At 39.7% G+C, this 25002-nt stretch overlaps 1 protein-coding gene across 7 annotated transcripts in view; it reads left to right on the top strand.

Moving 5' to 3' along the window:
* snx13 (sorting nexin 13) overlaps positions 1-25002 on the top strand; it is a 153367-nt gene that overhangs the window by 85719 nt on the left and 42646 nt on the right. For all 7 annotated transcript variants that reach the window (XM_078238447.1, XM_078238459.1, XM_078238451.1 and 4 more), the window contains 7 exons: positions 1374-1475; positions 4157-4245; positions 4838-4921; positions 6435-6573; positions 8404-8492; positions 17876-17975; positions 22794-22987. In XM_078238447.1, the coding sequence (XP_078094573.1) occupies positions 1374-1475; positions 4157-4245; positions 4838-4921; positions 6435-6573; positions 8404-8492; positions 17876-17975; positions 22794-22987 (797 nt within the window). The remainder of the gene's footprint in view (positions 1-1373; positions 1476-4156; positions 4246-4837; positions 4922-6434; positions 6574-8403; positions 8493-17875; positions 17976-22793; positions 22988-25002) is intronic.

Here is a 25002-nt window from a genome sequence, read left to right as displayed (position 1 = left end):
ATGTAACAACAAAACTGCTAATAGCAAATCAGGCAGCATCTGTGGAGAAAGATGTTTCAGGTCTATCCAATGAAATACATTTATTTCTCATGGTGCCAATGACCCAAAGACAGTGGTATAGCACGTAGAGTGGATAGGAACATAGAATTACAGGGAGACAGTGATAGTTCAAATGATTGGGGAAAAGCTAAGGCAAATAGATTTCAGTGCAGTTAATTATGAAATCATCCATTTCGAAACCAAAAAAAGGAAAGTTTCAAGTATTAAATGGTGAAAATCTATGAACCGTGCAATTTAGGGGTTGGTGTACAATATTGTTTTTGTATCTGACTTCTCAAAAATGCTATTGAAATTTTAGCCTCTGTGACAGGTCATGTGGGGGGAGGGGTCTTCAGTGGGTGAGATTAAACATAGTGGGAATTGTTCAAACTGCAGGTTTTAAACAGAAAAATGTATTTTATAGTATTTTTTTGCAGCAGCAATCAGACCTCACCATGCTCACCATTAGAAAGAAACATGATTTAAAGGGGCCTTGCAGCTGATAGCACATTGCTGCCTTGGAGCTCACAACTCCAAAATTGCACCTTGTGACTCTGTTGGGGTTGCAATCCACAGTTTGTGAAGCCCTGCTCCATGGCCAGAAGATGTGAGTATAAAGGGGGAAGAGGTTTTGCTACAGCTGTACAAAGCCTCAGTTAAACCACATCTGGACTTTCTTGTACATTTTGGGCACCATACCACAGAAAGGATATGTTGACCTTGGAAGTGCAGAACAAATGTGCCAGAATGTTAACAGGGTCCCAAAGGTTAGATTGTAAGGAGAAAGTACATAAGCTAGATTTGTATTCACTGAAATATGGAAGGTTATGGGGATTTTTGATCAAGATTTTTAGGATTTTGAAAGGAATTGTTGAGTGAGGTAGAGATATGTTTGCCCCCTTGGTGACAGTCTATGGCAAAGGGACACCACCTTAAAATCAGAGTAAGGCCAGTTAGGAGAGAAATTGGGAAACAATTCTTTATGCAAGGGGTGGTTGAATTGTGGAACCTTCTCTCACAGAAAGTAATAGGTGCTTGCTTAATTAATAATTTTGAATATGAGATCTAGGAACCTTTGCTAGACAAGTATTGAAAGGAGATGGAGCTAAATCAGATAGATAGGCTGATCTGCATTTCAACTCTATCGAATGGCCTTGAGAGGGAAAATGGTCTAATTGTTCTGATGCACGTTTTGGTTACTTAATACTGCATCACAACTCTTTCACTTCTGAGGTCTGTATGGTACCTTTAATTAAAGTATCTTTAAGAAGTCCTTAATGTCATAAAATAGTGGATTCTAATTTGTCAATGGAGCAACAATTCCGTCATTTCAGATGTTTCAGAAGAGTTCGTTGAAACGTTTTTTGAGGTTGAAGTGGAAATGGAGAAAGAAGTCTGCCGTGACCTAGTTTGTACTTCAGTTAAAGATGAAGAAGGTTTGTTTTATATTTCAACTTTACTTTTGTTTTTAAGTTTTCTGCTATAAAGGATCACTCAGAACACATGGAAGAAGAAGTTTATTTTACATGTTTTGGTTTATTCAACCAGAACAAACTGAGAGTTTCTCTCTTTGTTCTCCTGCATTCTAAAATCACAACCTCTAACTTTTTGATTTTAAGTATTTTTACCTCCGTTGTACTTTGAAAATCCATTCCACACCATGAATCATTATTTACATGAAAATACCATTCTGATATTCTTGGGGTGGGACTTTCTAGCCCCTCTTGCTAGCTTGTCGAAGTCAATGGAGATTTGAATGGCTCGCCACATGTGCTGCTGGGGAACTGCCATGGTGGGGCTGGAAAATCCTGGCCTGAAAATAACCTTTTTGAAATTGTGCCAGCCTTTCTTACTGTCGCCCTTCAAGTTAAATAGCATTAAGACGTTAGCTGATCCGTACCTTAAGCAGTTGTATACTTGTGAAATTCCCTTGTGATTGTCTTTAAATGTAATTTTTTGCAGTCATTCCTCAACTCAGTTGTTTGTTAGGGGTACCTTTGTGATCATTCTCTACAACTCCACATTTTGTGAATGTTTCTCTTGTGGCTAACAAAAAGTGCTGGCCAAGAGGGCGGCACGGTAGCACAGTGGTTAGCACTGCTGCTTCACAGCTCCAGGGTCCCGGGTTCGATTCCCAGCTTGAGTCACTGTCTGTGTGGAGTTTGCACATTCTCCTCGTGTCTGCGTGGGTTTCCTCCGGGTGCTCCGGTTTCCTCCCACAGTCCAAAGATGTGCGGGTTAGGTTGATTGGCCAGGTTAAAAATTGTCCCTTAGAGTCCTGAGATGCGTAGGTTAGAGGGATTAGCGGGTAAATGTGTGGGGGTAGGGCCTGGGTGGGATTGTGGTCGGTGCAGACTCGATGGGCCGAATGGCCTCCTTCTGCACTGTAGGGTTTCTATGATTTCTATGATTTCTAGAGCAATGCCGGCATGCCGTGAGAGAATAAATTTAAAAAAGCTAAAACAGGCCATGGTCAATGACCAAGGTATTGTTTTCAACTTCAGCAGGGCATTCTCTGATTTTAATGTTACTAACTTTAGATGTGGTTTCAATAGAGCCTGCTAAACGGTAATTTTGCAGCATCAAGAATTGTATTTGTGATCTTCAATAAAGCTAATTGATTTTTCCAAAAGCAAAGAAAAATATGCAGAGCCTTTATTAAACCCACTTGATATAAAAGCTGCTGCAAGTCACAGAAATGCACTGTTAGCTTGGAGGGAGGCACAAATTTTATGCATGTTTTTTAAAAAAAAATTCTCCTTACAAGCTCAGCATTACAGAACAGCCACCAAAAGCTTCAAAATTGTAAAATGCCCTCAAAATGAGAAACCACTTCAAATAGTCTGCAAGCCAGTTAAAAACAAAACGAAGCACCATGATTACAAATATATTGACCGAAAATCTTGTCCTCTTAAACTAGGAATATGAATTTTTAATTTCAGTCTGTTGCTCAGATTTCTCATGAAATTGCTTTACAAATTATACTCTTGTATTCTCTTATCCAGCATTTCCACTTCAAAATTAACCACCTTGCAAGAAAAAGTTTGTTACTATTCACTCAAATTTGATCGTCCTCTTAAGCTTCAAGAGAAAATTATTAAAATGAAGACTGGCAATTTATCAGTTCTTTTTCATGTGGACCCTTGGCTGACTTTTTTAAAGATCCATAATTTAGGACTCTGCCCTTCAACTGCACATTTCTTGTATAATCACTTTTTGAGACTAGTTAGTTGCCGGAATCATAGTGGCATAGTGTCACAGCTTGCCATTGTTTCTCAGTATAGATTCTTCAAAGCCATCTCTAACTTAATCTGCATCAGCATTAGCATTTGTTTTCTTGTTGTATTTAATGTACAAAGAAAAAACAGTTTTTGTGAATAAACCATGCTGTATTTGTGTGAATCTCCCATCAAAACTTTTTTTTAAAGGAAAGCTTATTCTTTTAATGCTTTGTTTAGTGTGTAAAATGTGTAAAGTTGCCTTCCATACAATGTACATCCCACACTAGAGAAAAGCATCCAAACCATTTTTCAGAAGGTGAAAGCAGACTTTCAAATACATTCCTGGCCAATCTCCACATTTTTCCCTCTATACACTTCAGGTCATCCTAAACCTTGTTGCCTTCATTGCTATGCAGCCAAAATCCTATTAGCCCATTGATTTACATTTGCTCTGGGTTACGCAACATCTTGATTTTAGAAATGTCATCCTTGTTTGTTAAATCCTTCCGTGATCCTGTCACACCCCCCACTCCCAACCCTACTCTAATCTCCACTAGCCCCTTGAGCATATCTGTGCTCTAATTCTGTCCCCTTGAAGTTCTTGACTCAACCATTGGTGGCCATGGTCTTCAGTTGCCTGTGGCCTAACAGCTGGAATTCCCCCCTGAAATTTCTCTGTTTCTCCATCTCTCTTCCTTTTAAGATGCTGCTTGAAACTTACTTATTTGATTAAGCTTATGGCTGTCTTCCCAGGTATCACCTCAATGTCAATTTTGCTTACAATGCTCATGTGAAGCACTTTGAATGTTTAGAGTTGTTGTTAAAGTGACCCTGTTTGAGATTTTCTGTATGACGGGCATATACAAACTGTTGACATCAAATTGTCTCTTTTTCAGGGTTCCTGAGAGATCTTTGTGAGATTTTATTGTATTTGTTTCTACCTCCTGGAGACTTCCATAACAAGAACATGCGATATTTCCTAAGGGTGAGACTGGCTGGTTAAAATTTCCAAGCAGATTGTCTAATTTTTGAAAATGATGCAAGTTGTAACTATTTTAGCAGCTGTCTTTTAATGTTCTGTTTAACTTGAGGAAATTGTGGCTTTTCCAAGTTTTGATGTCAAACAAGTAATGAGAGAGAGAATTGGTAGAGGTAGAACTGGGTGTTAACTTGCAAATGAAAGTTGACCCTGTATCTTTAAGTCTTGTTACCCTGGGATGAATGTAGATGAGAAATTTGAAATCAACTGAGCAAAGTTATTGTGGCTTTCTGAATTTTGATACAATTGATAACTGTTCAAAATGTGCAATTTCTTTTGGAATTTTTTCTCCATTTCGAACACTTTCTATATTGTCAATATGTAAACTTGACTCTTCGTATGTTTTATTTTAATGTTTAATGACACTTGTACAGATAAATAATTTTGCTATTACTGCAAAAGATTTTTAAGAGCAGACTAGCAGGAAACTTAAACTATGTTGTATGCTTTAGAAGCTATGTAATTTTCAGATATTTTAATGCACTATTATGATTTTCAAAATGCCAATCTATCCAAAAGGATTATTTTAACTTTTCAGGAAATTTTGGCAAAAGGAATTCTTCTTCCATTAATCAACCAGCTCAGTGATCCTGACTACATTAATCAGTATATTATATGGTTGGTAAGTTTGACATGATTTGTTAATCCGTTGGAATCCGAATGAATTGTGTGTCATGAAAGTGTGTTTTTCTCTACAAGGTTATTTTTTTTGTAAAATGATCCACACCTGCCATTTATGACCTCTTTCATAGTTTGTTTACCCGCACGAACCTGTGCACACACCTTATTGTGGTTTGTGGCCCGAAACTTCGCTCATCTGCAATTTTTAAAAAAAGTTACACTTCTCACCTGAATGCATGGCCCACATCTTTGCAACCTCTTCTAGCCCTGTACACCTATTGATTTTCTAACTTTAGCCTTTGTTACATGTCCACCTTCAGTAACACCCTTGCTGATGTTTTGGCTCTACACTTCTGAACACCGTCCCTGAACCATTTTACACAGCTTTCCCATTCCCTATCTTCAACACCATGTCAGGTATCTTCTACAATTCTAGAGTGATAGAAAAATTGCACATAGTATTGAATAGTGGGAAGTGGCTGAAACTCGAGGCCCAAGCCGCATGTGTAGAGCCCATATGATCAAAGAGTCAGCCCTTAATACTCGATGACACTGTTGATTGACCAGCCACTGGAGTCTGTGATTCTGCCTGCTAATTCTTGCAAGACAACCTCAAAGCTCCCATACGCAAGTCAAATAAAGCTCTGTTTGCATGGTAACAGAGCAGGTCAACTCCTTCAAACTTTTTCCAAATTGCTGAGTGAGGCTCAGCTTGGGCATTAAGACCAGCTATGAACCTGGGAATTAGCTGCATGAATGACTTTTGACCTGATTGAAGTGAGAGACAGCCGAGCTGGAGCCTTGACACTTGGATTCAGGCTCTACTCAGTTAACTGAAGGAAGAGGTCCCCTTTATTTCACATTTCTCTTTCTTCCCCCTCCCCACCACCAATACTTCACCTCAGTTGTGTACTTGCCGTCTTGTGCCTCTTATGGCTGGAGTTTTTGTAATTGGGTCCAGGGATAAACTGTGCTTGCTGTTAGCAATTTCACCCTTCATGAGATCATATGGGAATTAAACTCCCATGAATGGCTGGAGTTGACAGTATATTCATGTATTTGAACAGAATAAATATAAAACAGAAGATTGTAGTAACAATATTGTTGGAAAAAATTGACAATGGGAAATGATGGTGCCACATATGAGCCTGAGAAGAAAAACAAAACACCAAATGCTCTTTTCTGGGAAGAAAAGTGAGATATGATGAAATTAAAGTAATTTCTGTGGTCACGAGCAAAATTATATTTGTAGTGTCCAGGGAGTGTTTTGAAGTCCCATGTTCTAGGTTGAGGAATGGTGCCTGATTTAGTAATTTGGGGGAGAGGAAGAGGAGAAAATCTGAACAAAAACAAGGTAGAAATATCAACAGTCAATTTTTCCCAACCATTATCAATCAACGTGGGTTAATTTTGGAATTATTGTTAGTTGTGCCTTCTCTTGTTGAATATTTTATCTAACTGAAACTAATTTGATACATTGATTTTGAAATTACTGACAATATTATCTGTCACAGATCCGTGATGCCAATTGTAATTATGAAGCTTTTTTGAATATTATCAAATTAAGTGACAAAGTCGTAGAACTCGAAGCAGTGAGAGATAGAGCAGCAGAGGAGCTGCAGCATCTTCGATCTTTAGATACCGCTGGTGATGGTAAATATCTAGTTCTATTTGATTTTGCTTACCTTTAAAAATTTCTCATTCGGCTGGAGGCAACAATTGAACAATAAGCAATAACTGCCTTGGCCAGAAATCGAATAAGATGCAGAATAGAGGATGCCTTGTTCATTCATGGGTTAATTAAGGATCATCCATCATCTTTGGAGCCAAACAATTGACCCATGTGGGTCTGGTGAAGCAATGGTAGTGCATTGGCAGTAATATATACATTTTCATAAGGCATGTTACAAAAATTCAGATATAAAAACCAAGTGGAAATGTAGGCACATTATAAAATGTGAGGGATGGACTGGAAACCAGGTGATTTAGTTCTCATTGGAAAGGGGTAGAAGGGGTGTGTCCCATGGGTTAGTTTGGAACATGTGCTACTGTGTGTGTAGCACTAATGTTTGTTTATACCAAGGACATTCATAAAATATATACTTTAGTTGATTGGCTGCTTTAGTGACGGGAAGCCAGTGGCGTACCACAGAAATCTGCTCTTAGTCCCCTATTATTCGTCATTTATATAAACGCCATAGATGACTGTGTCGGGGGGTAGGATTAGTATGATTGCAGATGACACAAAGATTGGTCGGGTGGGTAACAGTGTGGTTGAATGTCTTGGGCTACAGGAATGTTCTACCTGGGAGGGTGATGGAGGTGAGTTGCCTTGCATCCTTTAAAAAGTACCTGGATGAGCACTTGGCATGTCATCACATTCAAGGCTATGGGCCAAGCACTTAGAGAGAGAGAAGACAGGGATCTGAAACTCTGAACTGGCTTGCCATGCCATGGGAATGGAGGGATACAAAAGAATGGTCTAGTTTGGACCAGGGAGCGGCACGGGCTTGGAGGGCCGAAGGGCCTGTTCCTGTGCTGTATTGTTCTTTGTTCATTGTCTTGGGGGGGGGGGGGGGGAAGATGTATCTCTGGGGAGGGGGGAGGCAAATGGATCTCTGGTGGGGGGGGAGGCAAATGGATCTCTGGTGGGGGGGGTGGCAAATGGATCTCTGGTGGGGGGAGGCAGATGGATCTCTGGTGGGGAGGCAGATGGATCTCTGGTGAGGGGTGTCCGCTGCCACTCTGGGGGCGATCGGTGGGGGGGAGGGGGGCAGGGGTGGCATGAATAAGGGGGACACACACACATCACTGTCCCCCTTATCCACCACCCCCCGCTACCCAGACCGATCGCCACTCCTGCCCCCCTTCCCCCCCCCACTACCAATCACCCGCAGAGTGGCAGCAGACCCCCCTGCACCCCCACCAGAGATCCATCTGCCCCCCACCAGGGATCCATCTCTCTCCCCCCCCCCCCCCCCCCCCCCCCCGAGATACACCCTCGCTCCCGCTTTTTGCTCCCGGGCCGCTTTCTCTGCTTTTTGTGGCCCGTGAGCGATCCAACACAGGCGCATTTTTTCCAATTTTTTTTCTAACTGCACAGTTCAGAGCTCCGATCGTTCCAGTAGCACTAAGCCCCACCCACAGCGCGAATCGGACTGGAGATGGCTGAAAGTGGATTTCTAAGTCGGATCTGTACTACGCCCAGATTCAGCACTTAGAATGAAAATGGTAAAATTGGGCCCACACATTCACCCCATGAAATAGAAATTCGTAAATTAACGTTACTGTCAAGTCAATCCTTGCTAAATGTTACAAAATCTTTAAACATTTTGATAAGTCTATATATTTTTATTTGTGCATATTTTTATTTGTGTATTTTTGTTAATTGTTTTATGAGATACCAAATGCATTAATTAGTAAAAAAAGACAACTGAGTTGAATTAATGAAGTTTTGCATAACTGTTGCAACTTTATTTTCAGATATAAGCACTATAAAGAATCAGATAAACAGCTTACTGTTCGTGAAGAAAGTCTGTGAAACAAGAGTTCAGAGATTAAACTCAGGAAAGGTAACTGTTTCTAAATCTCAAGATTTATTTATCAAATGCTTTAAAATTTTCCTTTAAAGCTAAAGTTCCTGCCATATTAGATAGCATATTTTAATTATTAATTTTGAAGGAGTTTGAGAGAGGCAGTAAATCTATTTGTTTGGTTGAATTTTTGAAACTTCACTTGTTTGCCAAACAATGGAAGTGCATTTGTAATTGAAGAAAATTGTCTCAGTCGGCGATAATACAAGATTGGTCCACTTTCCAATGCTGGCATAAATGAATGTTTTGCACAAATCCTCTATTGAGAAGTTGGAATTCACGATAAGTATGCATGCGTGCTATTTAATCCGACTTGACTATGCTTCCAAGGTGGTGAGAGCTCTCACCACCTTCTCCAGCCACCCCCAAAAAACAAACATAAGTGTATTGGGAAAAGAAAAAAAATACAAATATTGGAAATTTGAAATATAAACAGAACATGCCGAAAATGCAGAGCAGATTTGGAAGGAAAACAGACAAGTTATAACATTCCTCAATTACACTCCTCAAGAACACACCTCAATTAAAATGACTGTTTTGACATGTGCCACATTTGATCACATCAGTTTATGCTTTAAACATTTGGCCATTAAACATTCTGAGGTTTCTTCTGGTCTCCTGCAGTATCTTATTTTTGTGACTTATTGAAGCCTCCAGACAAATGGCTGAAAGTGGACACCTAGGCCATTTATCTGGCACTTGTGGCAAAAGACTGGAAGAACTGACAGAGTGTCATTGCTATAATTTTCTGTGCTTTCCTCAAAGAACTATACAATTTTCTTTCAAGTTATTAATGCACACTTAACTGCTCTTGCTCGAAGCATTTTCCATGTATCAACTGGTAGGGGATGAAAGGCATTGTCATTTTCACTCTCTAGCTTGAGACTTGTTAATTTTGAACCCATTCCACATTTCTAATTCCTACCAATACTTTTGCTTTCACTTTGTGCATTTCAATACTCGGAAAAAGTTGACTTGTGTTTGTTCCACCTAATCTCCCACCCCAGCCCCCAACTAATTTTATTTTATTTACTTTTGAAACATGTAAGCATTGAGTCTCTGCTCATAACTTAGAATATAATTCCTGAAGTCACTTGCCCTGTTCTCAGTATAGGCAAAACATTGGCACGGAGTATAATGTGGGAAAATGTGAACTTGTCTACTTCAGCAAGAAGAATAGAAATGCAATATACTATTTAAATGGTGAGAGATTGGAGTAGGTCATTTGGCCCTTCAAGCCTGTTTAATCATTCATTATGATCATGGCTGAACCTGATCCCTCTTCCTGTACCCCCACCACATCCTTTGATCTCTTTTTAGCCTAAAACTTTACAGATGCATCATAGAAAGCATCCTTTCTGGATGTATCACAGCTTGGTATGGCTCCTGCACTGACCAAAACCGCAAGAAACTACAAAGGGCCGTGAACGAAGCCCAGTCCATCATGAAATCCAGCGTCCCATCCATTGAAGCTGTCTACATTTCCCGCTGCCTCGGAAAAGCAGCCAGCATAATCAAGGACCCCACGCACCCCGGGCACACACACTTCCACCACTTTCCATCGGGAAAAAGATACAAAAGTTTGAGGTCATGTACCAACCAACTCGAGAACAGCTTCTTCCCTGCTGCCATCAGACTTTTGAATGGACCTACCTCGCACTAAATTGATCTTTCTCTATATCTTAGCTATGACTGTAACACTACATTCTGCACTCTCTCCTTTCCTTCTTTATGAACAGTACACTTTGTCTGTATAGCATGCAAGAAACAATACTTTTCACTGCATACTAATACATGATAAATCAAATCAAAAAATCAAGAGCTGTGTCTTACTCCTTGAAAACATGCAATGTTACAGTGTTTTGTCCTCAACTGCTTTTTTGTGCTAGGTCCTGTGGTGAATTAACCTCTGTGTCTACCCTGTCGAACCCTTTCAGAGACTGGAGTAAGAGATCAGAGTTTGGGTAGTTTTGTTGCTGGAAAGATTTGTAGATGGATGGGTGCACAACATTGCAGTGGCTGAAACTGGAGGATGGAAGTTTAAATTTGTGAAATTAGGGACTTGGAGCCAGCAGAGTTCAGTGACAGCAGGACAGATGGACCCATGTTACTTGGTGCAAGATAAAATATGGTAGCAGAATTTTAAATGAACTCATGTTTTTGGTGCAAGTTGGGAGACTAACTAAGAGAGAAATGGAGTAATTCAATCTGGAGGTGATCAATGGATGTGATGATTACAGTGGCAGATGAGATGAGGTAAAGTGGAGACAAGTGGTGTTACTGAAGGAAGGAGACAGACTTTTTGATGATATGAGATTGGAAACCTGGTTCAGAGTTGAAATGGACATCAAACTTGAACAATCTGGTTCAGCTTGAAGTTCTGGGAAGAGGCTCTGGTAAGCTTACGGTGTTTGTAGTAAGATCGTACACTGTTGAAATTAATTTTGATGTGCCCATGAACTTCATTATTATTTGATCATGTTTATGAATAATATCTTTCACTGAATAACAAGTGCGTTTTTCCATCTTTGGCAATGAATGACCTGATTTTATAATTTTATGTTGTCAGCTTTTTGTTTAAGTATATCAATTTGGATAAGCCATGCCCTCTTACAGATACTACTGGTTACCTTGACATTAATTGTTATAAATGGCATCTAATTCCACATTTAACTGGCTCATTGCAAACATATTGCATTTCATGTTTCAGTGTGCTTGACTTTAATTGTTAATATGATAAATAGTTTGCACAGAAATGTTGTGAATAACTGAGAAAGAACATTCATTAATTCCCAAGAGCGTGGATCTTGCTCATTCTTTGAATTTAACACAACTTCCATGTGCGAACTTTGTGCCCTCAAGGCCTTTTAATCTTTTTAGTAAACTGTACAACCAAGAGTTTTCCTTTTTTTTATCGTCTGCAAGGTGTTTTCTTGTTTCTGCTGTAGGGAATTAATGGGAGGTCTTTGCTGCTTCCTTAAAAAAAAAACTATTCGTATTTTTTTGAAAATGAAAGGCTTCATAAAAAGTGGGAGTAATGATACACACCTGACCAGGAAATGTGTGCATGATGCAAAACTCTTAAAGGGGTACTATCCCACAAATTCTCCCTATTGGATAATATGTTTGGGGAAGTATGTAGGGGAATGTTGAAGTCTATCTTAAGAGAATGAGGGACCTTATGCATATATTGTATTATGATTGCGACCTGTAGATCAAGTTCCAACCTAAATTTGACAAGAAGCTTCAGATATTTTGACAAAATACGAATTTAGTAAAGCATTCGGTTATATAAGTATCATTGCTGCTCAAGTATGATTCATAAAACATGAATTTCCATACTCAAATAATTTAAAATGTTTATTCTGTCAATACCATCATTACCTGGAAATGAAAGCCATGTTCCAGATTCAAAAAATTGCTGGCCAAATGGTCTCTCACTTTTCTCACATTATGGGCAATGATTTTTTTGTGTGAATTGCATATTATTCACGTGCATGCATGAATAACTTATGAAATTTAATGTTTCAGTCATGCTATTAGGTGCTGCATCAGCATCTGATATTATTACATAACTTTCAAATGTTGTAACAGTTCACTTGTAAACTTGCATCAAAATAGGTACAGCTAAGTGGGTCTGCTCTGTGGGTCTTAGCCAGTTCAAGCATTTTTGTATGTGAAATGGGATTGAACAATAGTGGTGGAATGAGAAACTATTTTTTTTCAGCAACGGTAATAATTAACTTAGTTTCATGTTTGCCTCTGTTGACAAGATATCTCTTTAATACAGCTTTTTGGCCAGAATGAAAGAGGTAATTGATGTAAATGTAAAGAAGTGAAAGAGACCTATAATACTGATTGAGGAGAGGGAGGAAAGGGAAAATAACTCGATCTACAACTGCCAGAACTTATCAAATAGCATTTCCCAACTTGATTGAAAAGGTCAGAGAAGCTTAAATACAAATAGCATTCCATTTCAAAATATCTTGATGAAAAAAATTCTCAAAAGTATTCACATTTATCTCTACTGGCTGTAATACCTATTGGTGGTGGCCTTAAAGCCATTTACTGTTGTCATGGAACATTGGTCCTGCATCTACTGCATACTGGTGTTGAACCACCTTACATTTCTACTTGAGCCACCGTGCAGTAATATGATTTCTGTGTATCTGAAGTGAAATAATGGATACAAAATTTCATAAGGCATCTAAATCGTGTTAAAAACACAAGATGTTATAAATCATCGGTAGGTCTGGCAGTATCTAAATGGTTAATATTTCAGGTCACTGACTTTTCATCAAAATTGAGGAATTAAGAGGTTTAGTTGTCAAGATTTTGTACATTATAAACTAATATGGAGCCTGGGAAAAAGGAGGGGAAGGACAGGAAAGAACAAAGGGGAATGATATGGTGACAACACGATTGATTAAATGACAAGAGATGATAGTGCAAGATAAAAGCGGGTGTTTCTTTTGCATGTTCTATACCAGATTGGAGCCCATCACTCAAACTTGTCAACTTGCTTGCAGATACAACTGGCATTGTAGCTGTCATAATTTGGTTAAACCAAATAGTTTTATTGGACGAGGCAGTTCCTGATAATGATCCAAGATGCTTACCGTTAAACAAGAAAGCAGTAAGTGGTAGAAATATGGAAGCACCGTTGTCATCAACTTTTTCAGTTAACATTTGTGAAAAATTTCATTAGTGTTTTTGTTTGCTTCAAGAGATGTTGACATCACTAGCAAGGGCAGCATTTATTTTCCATTCTTATCCTTGAGAAGGAGGTGGTATTGATGATTTATGTTCACCCACGGTGCTTTTAAATAGAGAATTCTAGGACTTGACCCAGTGAACGGACAAGAATGGTATTTATGTTTCCAAATCAGGAGGTTATGTTTTGGAGAGCTTCCAGGTAATGGTGTTCCCATGCATCTTATGGCCCTTGCTCTTCACCTGCCTGTCACAGAGATGGATCCTTTGGATTAACAGGAAAATTTTATCCCACATCAGTGCAGGATTAGAATTATGGAGCAACGAGTTGCAGTTGATCTGGTTGAAAGAACTTTTATTTCAAACCCCTGACCATCAATGTTCAAGGTGTAGCCATTGACCAGAAACTCAACTAGACCAGCCATGTAAATAATGTGGCTACTAAAACAAGTTAAAGCCATCAATCATTTTAAAAATTCAGTCCCTCTGTCACCAGTAAACAGTGGCAGCAGTGTGCTGTCCCCATGATGTATTGCAGCAACTAACCAAGCCTCCTTCGACCACCTACCAAACCCACCTGCCAGACCTACCGATGATTTATAACATCTTGTGTTTTTAACACGATTTAGATGCCTTATGAAATTTTGTATCCATTATTTCACTTCAGATACACAGAAATCATATTACTGCACGGTGGCTCAAGTAGAAATGTAAGGTGGTTCAACACCAGTATGCAGTAGATGCAGGACCAATGTTCCATGACAACAGTAAATGGCTTTAAGGCCACCACCAATAGGTATTACAGCCAGTAGAGATAAATGTGAATACTTTTGAGAATTTTTTTCATCAAGATATTTTGAAATGGAATGCTATTTGTATTTAAGCTTCTCTGACCTTTTCAATCAAGTTGGGAAATGCTATTTGATAAGTTCTGGCAGTTGTAGATCGAGTTATTTTCCCTTTCCTCCCTCTCCTCAATCAGTATTATAGGTCTCTTTCACTTCTTTACATTTACATCAATTACCTCTTTCATTCTGGCCAAAAAGCTGTATTAAAGAGATATCTTGTCAACAGAGGCAAACATGAAACTAAGTTAATTATTACCGCTGCTGAAAAAAAATAGTTTCTCATTCCACCACTATTGTTCAATCCCATTTCACATACAAAAATGCTTTCCCATTTGGAATGATGAAGGTAGCAGGGATACCACCATGCCCACATGTTCCTCCAAGTCTCTCACACTCCTGACTGGGCATATGCCAACGTCCTTTCTTTGTTTTCGTGGCAATGTCCTGGAATTTCCTACCAAATATCACTTTTTGTAGGCACCTCTTCATGCCGTCACAAGCCTCATAAATTGCAACGGTTCAGTAAAGAGCTTATTATCACTTTCTTGAGGGCAGCTCGCAATGAAAAATAAATGTTAGACTTACTAATGATGCCCATGCCCTGAAAATGAATCAAATTGTTTGTTGCTTTTGTACGACAAATATCCCTGAATTGGCATAATGTACATTTGATGGTCAAAAGCATCATCCTGCTGCATACAATAGTAGCATGACACAGTGACACTTCCCATCTTATTAATCCTCTCCCTGCTTTTAAGTATTCCAAATCAGGGCAAAAGTCTAATACTTGGGAATATCAGACTAATGTCTGCAATGGACAGAAACAGAAAATGCTGGATAAACACACCAGTCTGGCAGCATCTGTGGAGAGAGAAACACAAATAAACTACGGAGAGATTGGCAAAGATGTAATGGGCATGAGACAAAGTGACTGTTAATGGTGCAATGTTCACTCCCACCCACATGTCCGTCCTTGGCCTGCTGCAGTGCTCCAGTGATGCCCCATGCAAACTGGAAGAATAACACCTCTTTCGATTTGATACTTTACAACTTTCTGGACTCAACATTGAGTTCAACAACTTCAGACTGTGAACTTCTCCTCCATCTTGACCATAAGACATAGGAACAGAATTAGGCCACTCAGCCCATCGAGTCTGCTCCGCCATTCAATCATGGCTGATTTTTTTTCTCATCCCCATTCTCATGACTTTTCCCCCTAACCCCTTATTAATCAAGAACGTATCTAACTCTGTCTTAAAGACACTCAATGACCTGGCCCTCCACAGCCTTCTGCAGCAAAGAGTTCCACAGATTCACCACTCTCTGGCTGAGGAAATTTCTCCTCATCTCTGTTTTACAGGATCGTCCCTTTAGCCTGAGGTTGTGCCCTCTGGTTCTAGTTTTTCCTACCCAGGGAAACATCCTCTCCATGTCCACTCTAACCAGGCCCTGCAGTATCCTGTAAGTTTCAATAAGATCTCTCTCTCCCCCCCCCCCCCCCCCCCCCATCCTTCTAAACTCCAACGAGTACAGACCCAGAGTCCTCAACCGTTCCTCATACAACAAACTCTTCATTCCAGGGATTGTTCTTGTGAACTTCCTCTGGACCCTTTCCAAGGCCAGAAAAATCCTTCCTTAGATACAGGGCCCATAACTGTTCACAATACTCCAAATGGGGGCCTGATCAGAGCCTTATACAGACTCAGAAGAACATCCCTGCTCTTGTATTCTAGCCTTCTCAACATGAATGCTAACATTGCATTTGCCTTCCTAACTGCCGACTGAACCTGCACATTAACCTTAAGAAAATCTTGAACAAGGACTCCCAAGTCCCTTTGTGTTTCTGATTTCCTAGGCATTTCCCCATTTAGAAAATAGTCTACGCCTCCATTCCTCCTTCCAAAGTGCATAACCTCACACTTTTCCACATTGTATTCCATCTGCCACTTCTTTGCCCACTCTCCTATCCTGTCAAAGTCCTTCTGCAGCCCCCCCTGCTTCCTCAATACTACCTGTCCATCTACATATTTTTGTATCATCTACAAACTTAGCAACAGTGCCTTCAGATCCTCCTTCCAAATCGTTAATGTATATTGTGAAAAGTTGTGGTCCCAGCACCGACCCCTGAGGCACACCACTAGTCACTGGCTGCCATCCTGAAAAAGACCCCTTTATCCCCACTCTCTGCCTTCTGCCAGTCAGCCAATCCTCTATTCATGCCAGGATCTTAACATGAACACCATGGGCTCTTAACTTATTTAACCGTCTCCTATGTGGCACCTTGTCAAAGGCCTTTTGAAAATCTAAATAAATCACATCCACAGGTTCTCCTTTATCTAACATGCTTGTTATCTCCTCAATGACACCCCTCATTTGTTTTCTGTTCGGTTCCCCTGGCTTGTCCCAACACAACCCCACTGAGCACTGACCCCTGTTCTCCTATTAACATATTCTGCTATCCTACCTTTGCCACTATTGACACTTCTCATTTTCTAATGGCACCATTAACAGTCCCTTTGTCTCACGTCCATGACATGAACTCTCTTCCTGAGAAGGCGACGGAAATTAAATCTTTGAATATTTTAAGGCAGAGGTAGATTGATTCTTGGTAAGTTAGCAGGGTTAAGAGGGATGCAGATTTAAGGTTATTATCAGATCAACCATGATCCTATTAAATGGCGGAGCAGGCTCGAGGAGCAGAATGGGGTACTCTTGCTTCTTGTTTGTAAGTTGGATCGTACCCCAAATTTCCTCTTTCCTTCATCCTGCCGAAATGAATGGAAGTGGAGGTATTTTAAGAACACATTTAAGAAATAAAAGGCGGAATAGATCATATGGCCCCTTGAGTCTGCCCTGTCATTCAGTCAGATCAGGGCTGATTTCGACCTCAATTCATCTATACATTTTATCCCAATATCCCTTGATTCCTTTCGATTCCAACATCTATTGATCTCAGTCTTGAGTATACTCAATGGCAGAGTATCTAAAACCCTGTGGAATGTCAAATTTGAAAGATTTCCAATTCTAAGAGTGAAGACATTTATTCCCAACTCAGTCCTAAATGGTCCACTCATCCTGAGACTTATTCACCACCATTCCCACCTCCCCTACACCCAGTTCAAGACTTACCAGTCAGGGAAACAGCATTTTGAGCCTTTGTGTAATTCTTTGTTTTAATGAGATGACCTCTCTTTCTTCTAAACCCCAGACAGTGTATGTCCATTCCACCTGCTCTCGAAAATTCTCATCCCAGAAGTCCATCTCATGAAATGAATAAGGTTTTGCAGATTTATTTTGTGTAATTATTTGATTTTTTTGAGCACTCCGACCTAACAAAAGTTTTACCAGCATAACTATGGCAATACTTCAAAAATAGTTAGCTTTGAAACACTCCAGAACATCCTTAAAACATGAAAGATTCCATTAAAAATACAAGTTTCCCCATCCTGCTTCCTGTTTTCTTTCAATAAGAAGTTTAACAACACCAGGTTAAAGTCCAACAGGTTTATTTGGTAGCAAAAGCCACAAGCTTTCGGAGCCTTAAGCTCCTTCTTCAGGTGAGTGGGAATTCTGTTCACAAACAGGGCATATGACCAGCATTCAATGACCAGCATTGTAAGGTGGTCTATTATGGTCACCTTACTTTGCATGTAATGCGCTGTTATTTTTGAGTTTACTACTTTTCCAGTCGACTGTCTGCAACTCTTGTTAGGTTTAATCATTATGGCTGAGTTAACATTTTTCAAGCTTTGCTGTTGTATAGCAAATTTTCAGCTACTAATTTGCTTTTTTAATCTGCAGGAAGTAGATACACTCAAGCTTGCTGCGAACTTTGGAAAACTTTGCACGATCCCCCTAGACAGTATTCTTATGAACAATGTTGCTTTACAATTTTTCATGGGTAAGTGCTTTCTTAAACTCCTGCATTAACAATAATTAGGGATTTAAGTATTAAAGATTTAACCCTTTAAAATTGAAAGATTTAAATACAAAATTGTATTTTTAATGTATTTCTACATAGGAAGTTTTTTTATAATAATTAGTTTTTATTTTTAGTGGAATTGAAATAAATTTGGCACATTTTCAATATTTTGTGGGCAGAACCTGTATATGAATCATGTTTCACCTTAACGCACCATATTTTAACTGTACCAGCATTTAATGCAGTTGGACAATCTCCGTGGAAATGGCTGTCCACTGTGTCAGTCAAAGATGTGTGCTTGTGTCATGCTGTTCGAACTTTTTATGGCAGCTCTACTTGATTCAATGCAAAGCCTACATGTGGAAGTTTACAGTTCTTCTGCATACCTAGGCAGTTCTTTGTTTGAACAGACTGTAAACCTTGTCAACATCATGGAGGATGTCGCTGTTTGCAGTTAACTGTGCTCCAGTCGTCCATAGTGTGAAGGATTTCCAGCTCATTGCAGACTGTTTAACCTTTTTGCAAACCAGAAACATACTCCGGTTTATCAGTGACACCCATGCTGATGGTTGGTTCGAACTGAAGACTAACAAGTTGCAATAATATAGCACGTTTTAAGTTAGTAAAACTTCCCCAATCTCTTCAGAAGAGCAATATCAAAGAAAATAAGCCTGAGGTTCTTAATGTGCATCAAGTGGTGAGACTAAATGAATAAACAAATGCCAACTAGTTTTATTTATCATTTTGATGATCAAGTGGTGCCCATCAAAAATGCCACCTGTGCTTCTGGAAAAGAGAAAAGACATGATTGAAACTAGCATGAGCTCAAATTTGTAACGTGGCTGGAAAGTGAACAGAGGTGTTAAACTGCCATGTTTCTACATCAGCATCTTAGTTGCCACCATCACTTTGGTTTCACAAGTTTTTTTTATTAATTCAAGAGATGTGGGCTTCGATGACCCAGTCAGCTTTTATTGCCCATATCTAATTGCCCTTGAGAAGGTGGTGGTGAGCTGCCTTCTTGAATCATTGCAGTCCATGTGGTGTAGGTACACCCACAATGCTGTTAGGGAAGGAGTTCCAGGATTTTGATGCAGAGATAGTGAAGAAGCAGTAATATATTTCCAAATCAGGATGGTGAGTGGCTTGGAAGCAAACTTCCAGGTGGTGGTGTTCCCGTCAACTTAAACTACCAGGTGGTAGTGGTCGTGGGTTGAGCTTCTGTAGTGCACCTTAAAGATGGTACACAGTGCTGCTTCTGTGCTTCGGTAGTGGAGGAGTGAATCATAGAATCCCTACAGAGCAGAAGGAGGCTATTTGGCCCATCGTGCTTGTATCGACCACAATCCCACCCAAGCCCTATCCCTATAACTCCACTTATTGACCCTGCCAGTCCCCCTGACACTAAAGGACAATTTATTATGGTCAATCAACCTAACCTGCACATTTTTGGACTGAGAAGGGAAACCGGAGCACCCGGAGGAAACCCATGCAAACACGGGGAGAATGTGCAAACTCCACACAGACAGTCATCCTAGGCTGGAATTGAACCCGGGTCCTGTCACTGTGAGGCAGCCGTGTTTGTGGATGGGGTGCCAGTCAAGTCGGCTATTTTGTCGTGGATGGTGTCAAACTTCTTGAGTGTTGTTGGAGCTGCACTCATCCAAGCAAGGAGAGAGCATTCCAACACACGCTTGACAGGCTTTGGAGAGTGAGTTACTTGCTGCAGGATTCCTAACTTCTGACCTGCTCTTGTAGCCACAGTATTTATATGGCTAATCCAGTTCAGTTGCTGGTCAATGGAAACCCCTCCCCCTGGTTGTTGCAAGTGGTTGATTCTCTGATGGTAGTGCTATTCAATGTCAAGGGTGATGGTTCGATTCAAATATTGAACATTATCAGGGCCCCACCTTCCTAACTATATACCACCATTGCTACTACCTCTGGTGGACCTGTCCTACTTGAGTGACAGGATATAACCCAGAAATGGTGACAGAAGAGTCTGGGATATTGGCTTTTTTGTCACAGTTTGGTACAACCATATGGTTTGCTAGCATGTTTTAAAGGGCAGTTAAGAGTCAGCCATATTGCAATAGATTTGGAATCGTGTGTCGGCCTTTCCTCAACAACCCTGGTAATCCAGATGAATTCATCAGGGGGCTGAACCTGGGTGGGATGCTCTTTGGAGGGTTGGTACAAGAGAATTTTCATTGATTGATGTGTTTCCAGCCTAACAAGGTAGGAAAGAGAGCTGGATCCTGTTCTGGGGAATAATGGAACTTATTTCACAAAGAGAATATCTAAGAAACAATGATCAGTGTATCATTAGCTTTGGCATTGTCATAGAAAAGGACAAGGAAAATGTTAAATGTGGAAATACTCAATTGGAGGAAGGTTGACTTCAGTGAGTTGGAAAAGATATGGCCAGTTGAATTGGAATTAGAAGTTGGCAGGTCAGCCAAAGAATAAGTAATAATAGGCTTCAAAGGAGGTAATTGTTCTGGTACACATTCGGCTTATTTTCAGGAATGGGAAAAGTAGAGCTTACTTAATAACAAAATATAAAAGAATTGAAATGAAAGAGAAAAGGAGGGAGAAGTGAAGAAGGTTGCTCTCAGAGCAGAAAAGGTTCAGGAAAGATTTGGTAGGTGTTCACAATCAAGGTTGGCGTTGAAATAGCAAACAAGAAGAAAGTCTTTTCAGTGAGACGTAGGTCAGATACCAGAGAAGATCGATTTTAAGGTATTTTGCAAAAGAACCAAAGGCAACATGAGGAAAACATTTTAATGCAACAAGTTGTTATGTTCTGGAATGCACTACGTGAAAGGCTGGTAGAATTAGTAATCTTCAAAAGGGAATTGGATAGATGCTTCAAATGAAAATGTTTGTACGGTTTGGGGCAAAGATTAAAGGTATGGGATGAATTGGATAGCTCTTTCTAAGAGTAAACAAGGTACAATAGAGTGAATGAGCTTCTTCCGTTGTGCATAACTTAATAATTCACCTCTGTTGAATCTGTCTTTAGTCTTTTCTGCTCTAAGGAGAACTGTCTCAATTACTCTAGTAGTGGAAGCTTTTCATTCCCTGGTATCATTCTAATAAATTTCTTCTGCATCTTTACCAAAGTGTGTGCAGCAGCTGGGGCCTAACCAATATTAAGGCATGACTTCATCCTTTTGTAGTCTTAGAATTGGGAATTGGTTTATGCCAATGTTTGGGAGCAGGGGTCACAATTTTCCAGCCCATGTCCATGCAGATTGAAGTGGGGAAGGTACAATGTTAGTTTGCCTCATTTGTATGGTTTCTGAGCTGTACAGCATTAACTCTCCAAGCTGCCCTGTAGCCTCTGCGTACAGCAGGAAGTTCTGTTAGCATTGTTTACTGATCGTGTGTCCAGGTAGCCTGCTCCTCTTAGATTCCACCCATACTTTCCTGGCTCCCCAGCTTTACATTTGTGGGGTATACCAGTGATGTGCTGGGGAATCCCTCTAGGAAGTTCCCATGTAAGATTTTACCTGGTAATTGCCCAGAAGTGCTAACTTCCTTTGGACAATTGTGCTGGGCAAGGAGTATCCAACAGAAGTGGTTTAAATATCTTTGGACGGTGCTGCCAGTTAGATATACCCTGATAGTTACTCTGGAAGAGTTGGAAGGGAAAAAACACTTCCAACTCCAAATTAACTATCTGTGAGTACCCCTGCCCCGCCCAGGCGACGCACCACACCACACCCGCCCCTTGTTGCTCTAAATGACCTGCGAGAGAGGTGAATAATGAGGGCATCACACACTCCAACATGACCATCTGACTATTCATCACCTGGATGTCAATGAGCTCTGTGTCCAGTCCTGGACACTTGGGCACTTGTGTTTTGCTGATGCCCATCACTTAAGCCCCCCACTTAATATCTCTGGATGCTCTACCCAATTCACCATTCACAGATGTCTTGCCTGCTTCCATTCCTCTCAACTCCATTGGTGTGAAGACCACCACATTTGGATATTGCCTCCAGTTCTTGCTGTTTCTTCTGCTTTGTGCATTTGCTTCTCCTGCATGCATATAACTTTATATTTTCATCCATAATAAACACACACCATGCCTGTGTTGGTAATAGTCTAACTGTCCACCATAGCAACACAGGGATACTGCCCACATGTGGTCACTCTGTACTGAGTGCAGGGATCAATTTTGACCCATGTCCTCCAGAGAGGCTGTAATACTTGTGGGGTAGTCAATGCTGATGCCAGGGCATTGCGACTGACTGAGTGGGCACTCCTTTCTCCAAATTCATACTCATCATTAGTCCCATTTAAGGTTGCACTCATCTTGCCAGAATGTCAGGTCATTCTTCTTCTTTCCACGCTTACACAGATTCTACTATTTTATCCCAATGCTGTTTTTGGGATTATCATACTTGCCTACAAAACAGTGGCTACATTTCGGATCAAATTAATTTGGCTGTTAAATGCTTCGAAATGTTGAAGGACATGCAAAACTACATAAATGAAACCTAATATACTTAACAAAGATTTGATTTATTTTATAGATTATGAATTCACCAAATTGAGTCATTGTATCAGCATACTTAAAGTTGCCAGACTTGGACCTATTCCAAGAAGCATATATTTTGCTGCAGTAATAATTTTACGATTTGTATTTTTTCACTTTTGTCTAATTTCTTAAATTGCTATTATTAGAACCCTCAAAACATTTGAGAAAAAATATTTAATTAGGTCAAATTATGGAATGAAGCTAAATTGCTGCAGAACATTAAAAAGTAGATATCTTCTTGGTTGCAGATTATATGCAGCAGACAGGGGGACAGGCACATCTCTTCTTCTGGTTAACCGTGGAAGGATACAGAGTCACAGCACAGCAGCAGCTGGATGTTTTACGAACTGTGCAAAAGGATGGAAAAAGACAGAGCAATCAAACCAAAGGATTACTGCGTGCTGCAGCTGTAGGTGTTTATGATCAGTATTTGTCAGAAAAGGTAAACTTCTACCATTCTGTTGGTTTGAAATAGAGTGCTTAATATCCTTTCTGTATCATTGTACATTTACTGATCACACTTCTTTTCAAGCCAAACACTGGAGTGCATTATTTCAATATGGGTTTTTGCTTAAGGTTTTGAACTACTTACTAAGCCAGATTTCCGAGATCTCACAGCACAATTTAAGAGTAGGGAAGTCCTGAATGGTTGGCTAATATTTATTACTCTAGAAAGCAAAACCCAGTTTCTTATTTGTTTAATTGCTGTCTGTAGGACTTGTTAGGGTGGCAGATCAGAACACCAAAGTATAGTATGAAGCCAGACTAGACCCCAACAATTTTTCTATTTTGGAATAACTGTGATGAAGGGATGCTCACTCCAGGCATGGTTCTACTGACAAACTTGGGGAGCTTTAATCAAAACGCATTTTATTTAACAACACAGTCTAACTATAACAAATGAATTAGCTTAACCGTCAGCAGTTGAACAATGAAAAGAAACAACTCTGACGTTCCAATCAAGCAATATTTCTCTTACAGACTTCAAACATACTTTAAACACAGTTAATAAAATACAGACATACTTGCTTTAACCTTTGTTAATAGTCTTGGTGCTTTCGAGAGAAAGAATAAGTATCACCACCTTGCAGAAAACCTCTGACTTCAAACAATTTCCAGCCAGAACTCCACTTTAAAACTAGTTAGCAAATCCTGGCATACTTGCTTTGACATAGGTTAACAGCTCTGGAGTTTTCAGAAAACCAGCTCAAAGCAACATTTGAAAATGAAAATGTAACTGTTTATCTGCTCCTATTTCTAGTATCACAGGACTCTGTCCTTGTGTACCTAACCTTATTACTTTAATTTTAAAAAAACATAAAGTCTTTTGCTGAATAAACACTTGCATGGCTAAAATATGTAATTATCCCACTTTCTTACCATCTGCTGTATTCCTACCCGACAAACTGACTCTCTCTAGAAAAACACTGCCTCTTAAAGCAGTCCGTCTTAAATCTAAATTATATTAATAGCACAGTATCATCACAGATTGAATGAATGGTTTCCTTCTGTGCTGTGAAATACTTTGGTAAAGATAGCATGTATGTGTTAAATACTTTAATGTAGTTCAAATCGGTTTACCAGAGGACATATTAGCACATGGTACTTAATTCAAATATAAGATCAAAATATTAACTTGTGTATTAAATGCCATCTTGGCCTTCTGTTCTGCAGGATGTTGGTGGTTCTTAGCTAACCAAAGTGGTTACCCTAACTGAACTGTTTCAACTTTAATTGGACTAGCAGTTTGAACTGTCAAGTTAGCTCTCCAATGGCCCAGAAGGGTCCACTCCTCCAAATTGATTGTCACCTTTCAAGGAGTCATCATAATTTAGTTGTGTATCCAGCAGTTGTTAAAGCAATTTGGAAAGATGGTATTCAGCAATTGCTTGGGGATTAGCACTTTTCCTCTCGCTATCTAAGCACAATTACATCATTCAAATGTATAAGGAAATGTTGCCTTCCTGAAGAATCTTAGGATTTAATGAAGCAAAAAGACAGTACTACTTCATTGCTTTTTATGGCTCACTTCCTCCCCAGATGAGTGACTCAGGTGAATCTCATTATTTTGGCAACTGTCTTACTTTTTAATGTAACTACTGTTTACTAGAGCCTAATTACTTGGTTCAATTATATATTACATCATTTTGACCATGTGGTAGGCGCAGCGTGGGTCATTAGTGAGGATTTTTTTAAAAATCAAGTTAACCTTCAAACTAAAACTACCTCTAGAGGGAAATTAGCTGAAGTCAAAAAATGAGATGCTCTCCAGATTTCTTACTGCTTGCTTGAGTGCACATTTCAGAACAATTGTGCACAGTATATAAAGGTATTGATGCTGACTGCAGTTTTTAGTTTTGAGCAAGGTTGATATTTGTCAGTGGAAATCTGGAAACCTTTTTGCATCAGTCATTTGCTTTGACAATCTCTTGTGATCTGAAGTGTTGCTTTTGACTT

This window comes from Mustelus asterias, chromosome 2 (assembly GCF_964213995.1).
Source record: "Mustelus asterias chromosome 2, sMusAst1.hap1.1, whole genome shotgun sequence".
Lineage (NCBI taxonomy): Eukaryota > Metazoa > Chordata > Chondrichthyes > Carcharhiniformes > Triakidae > Mustelus > Mustelus asterias.
This window is presented reverse-complemented; position numbering and strand designations above follow the sequence as displayed.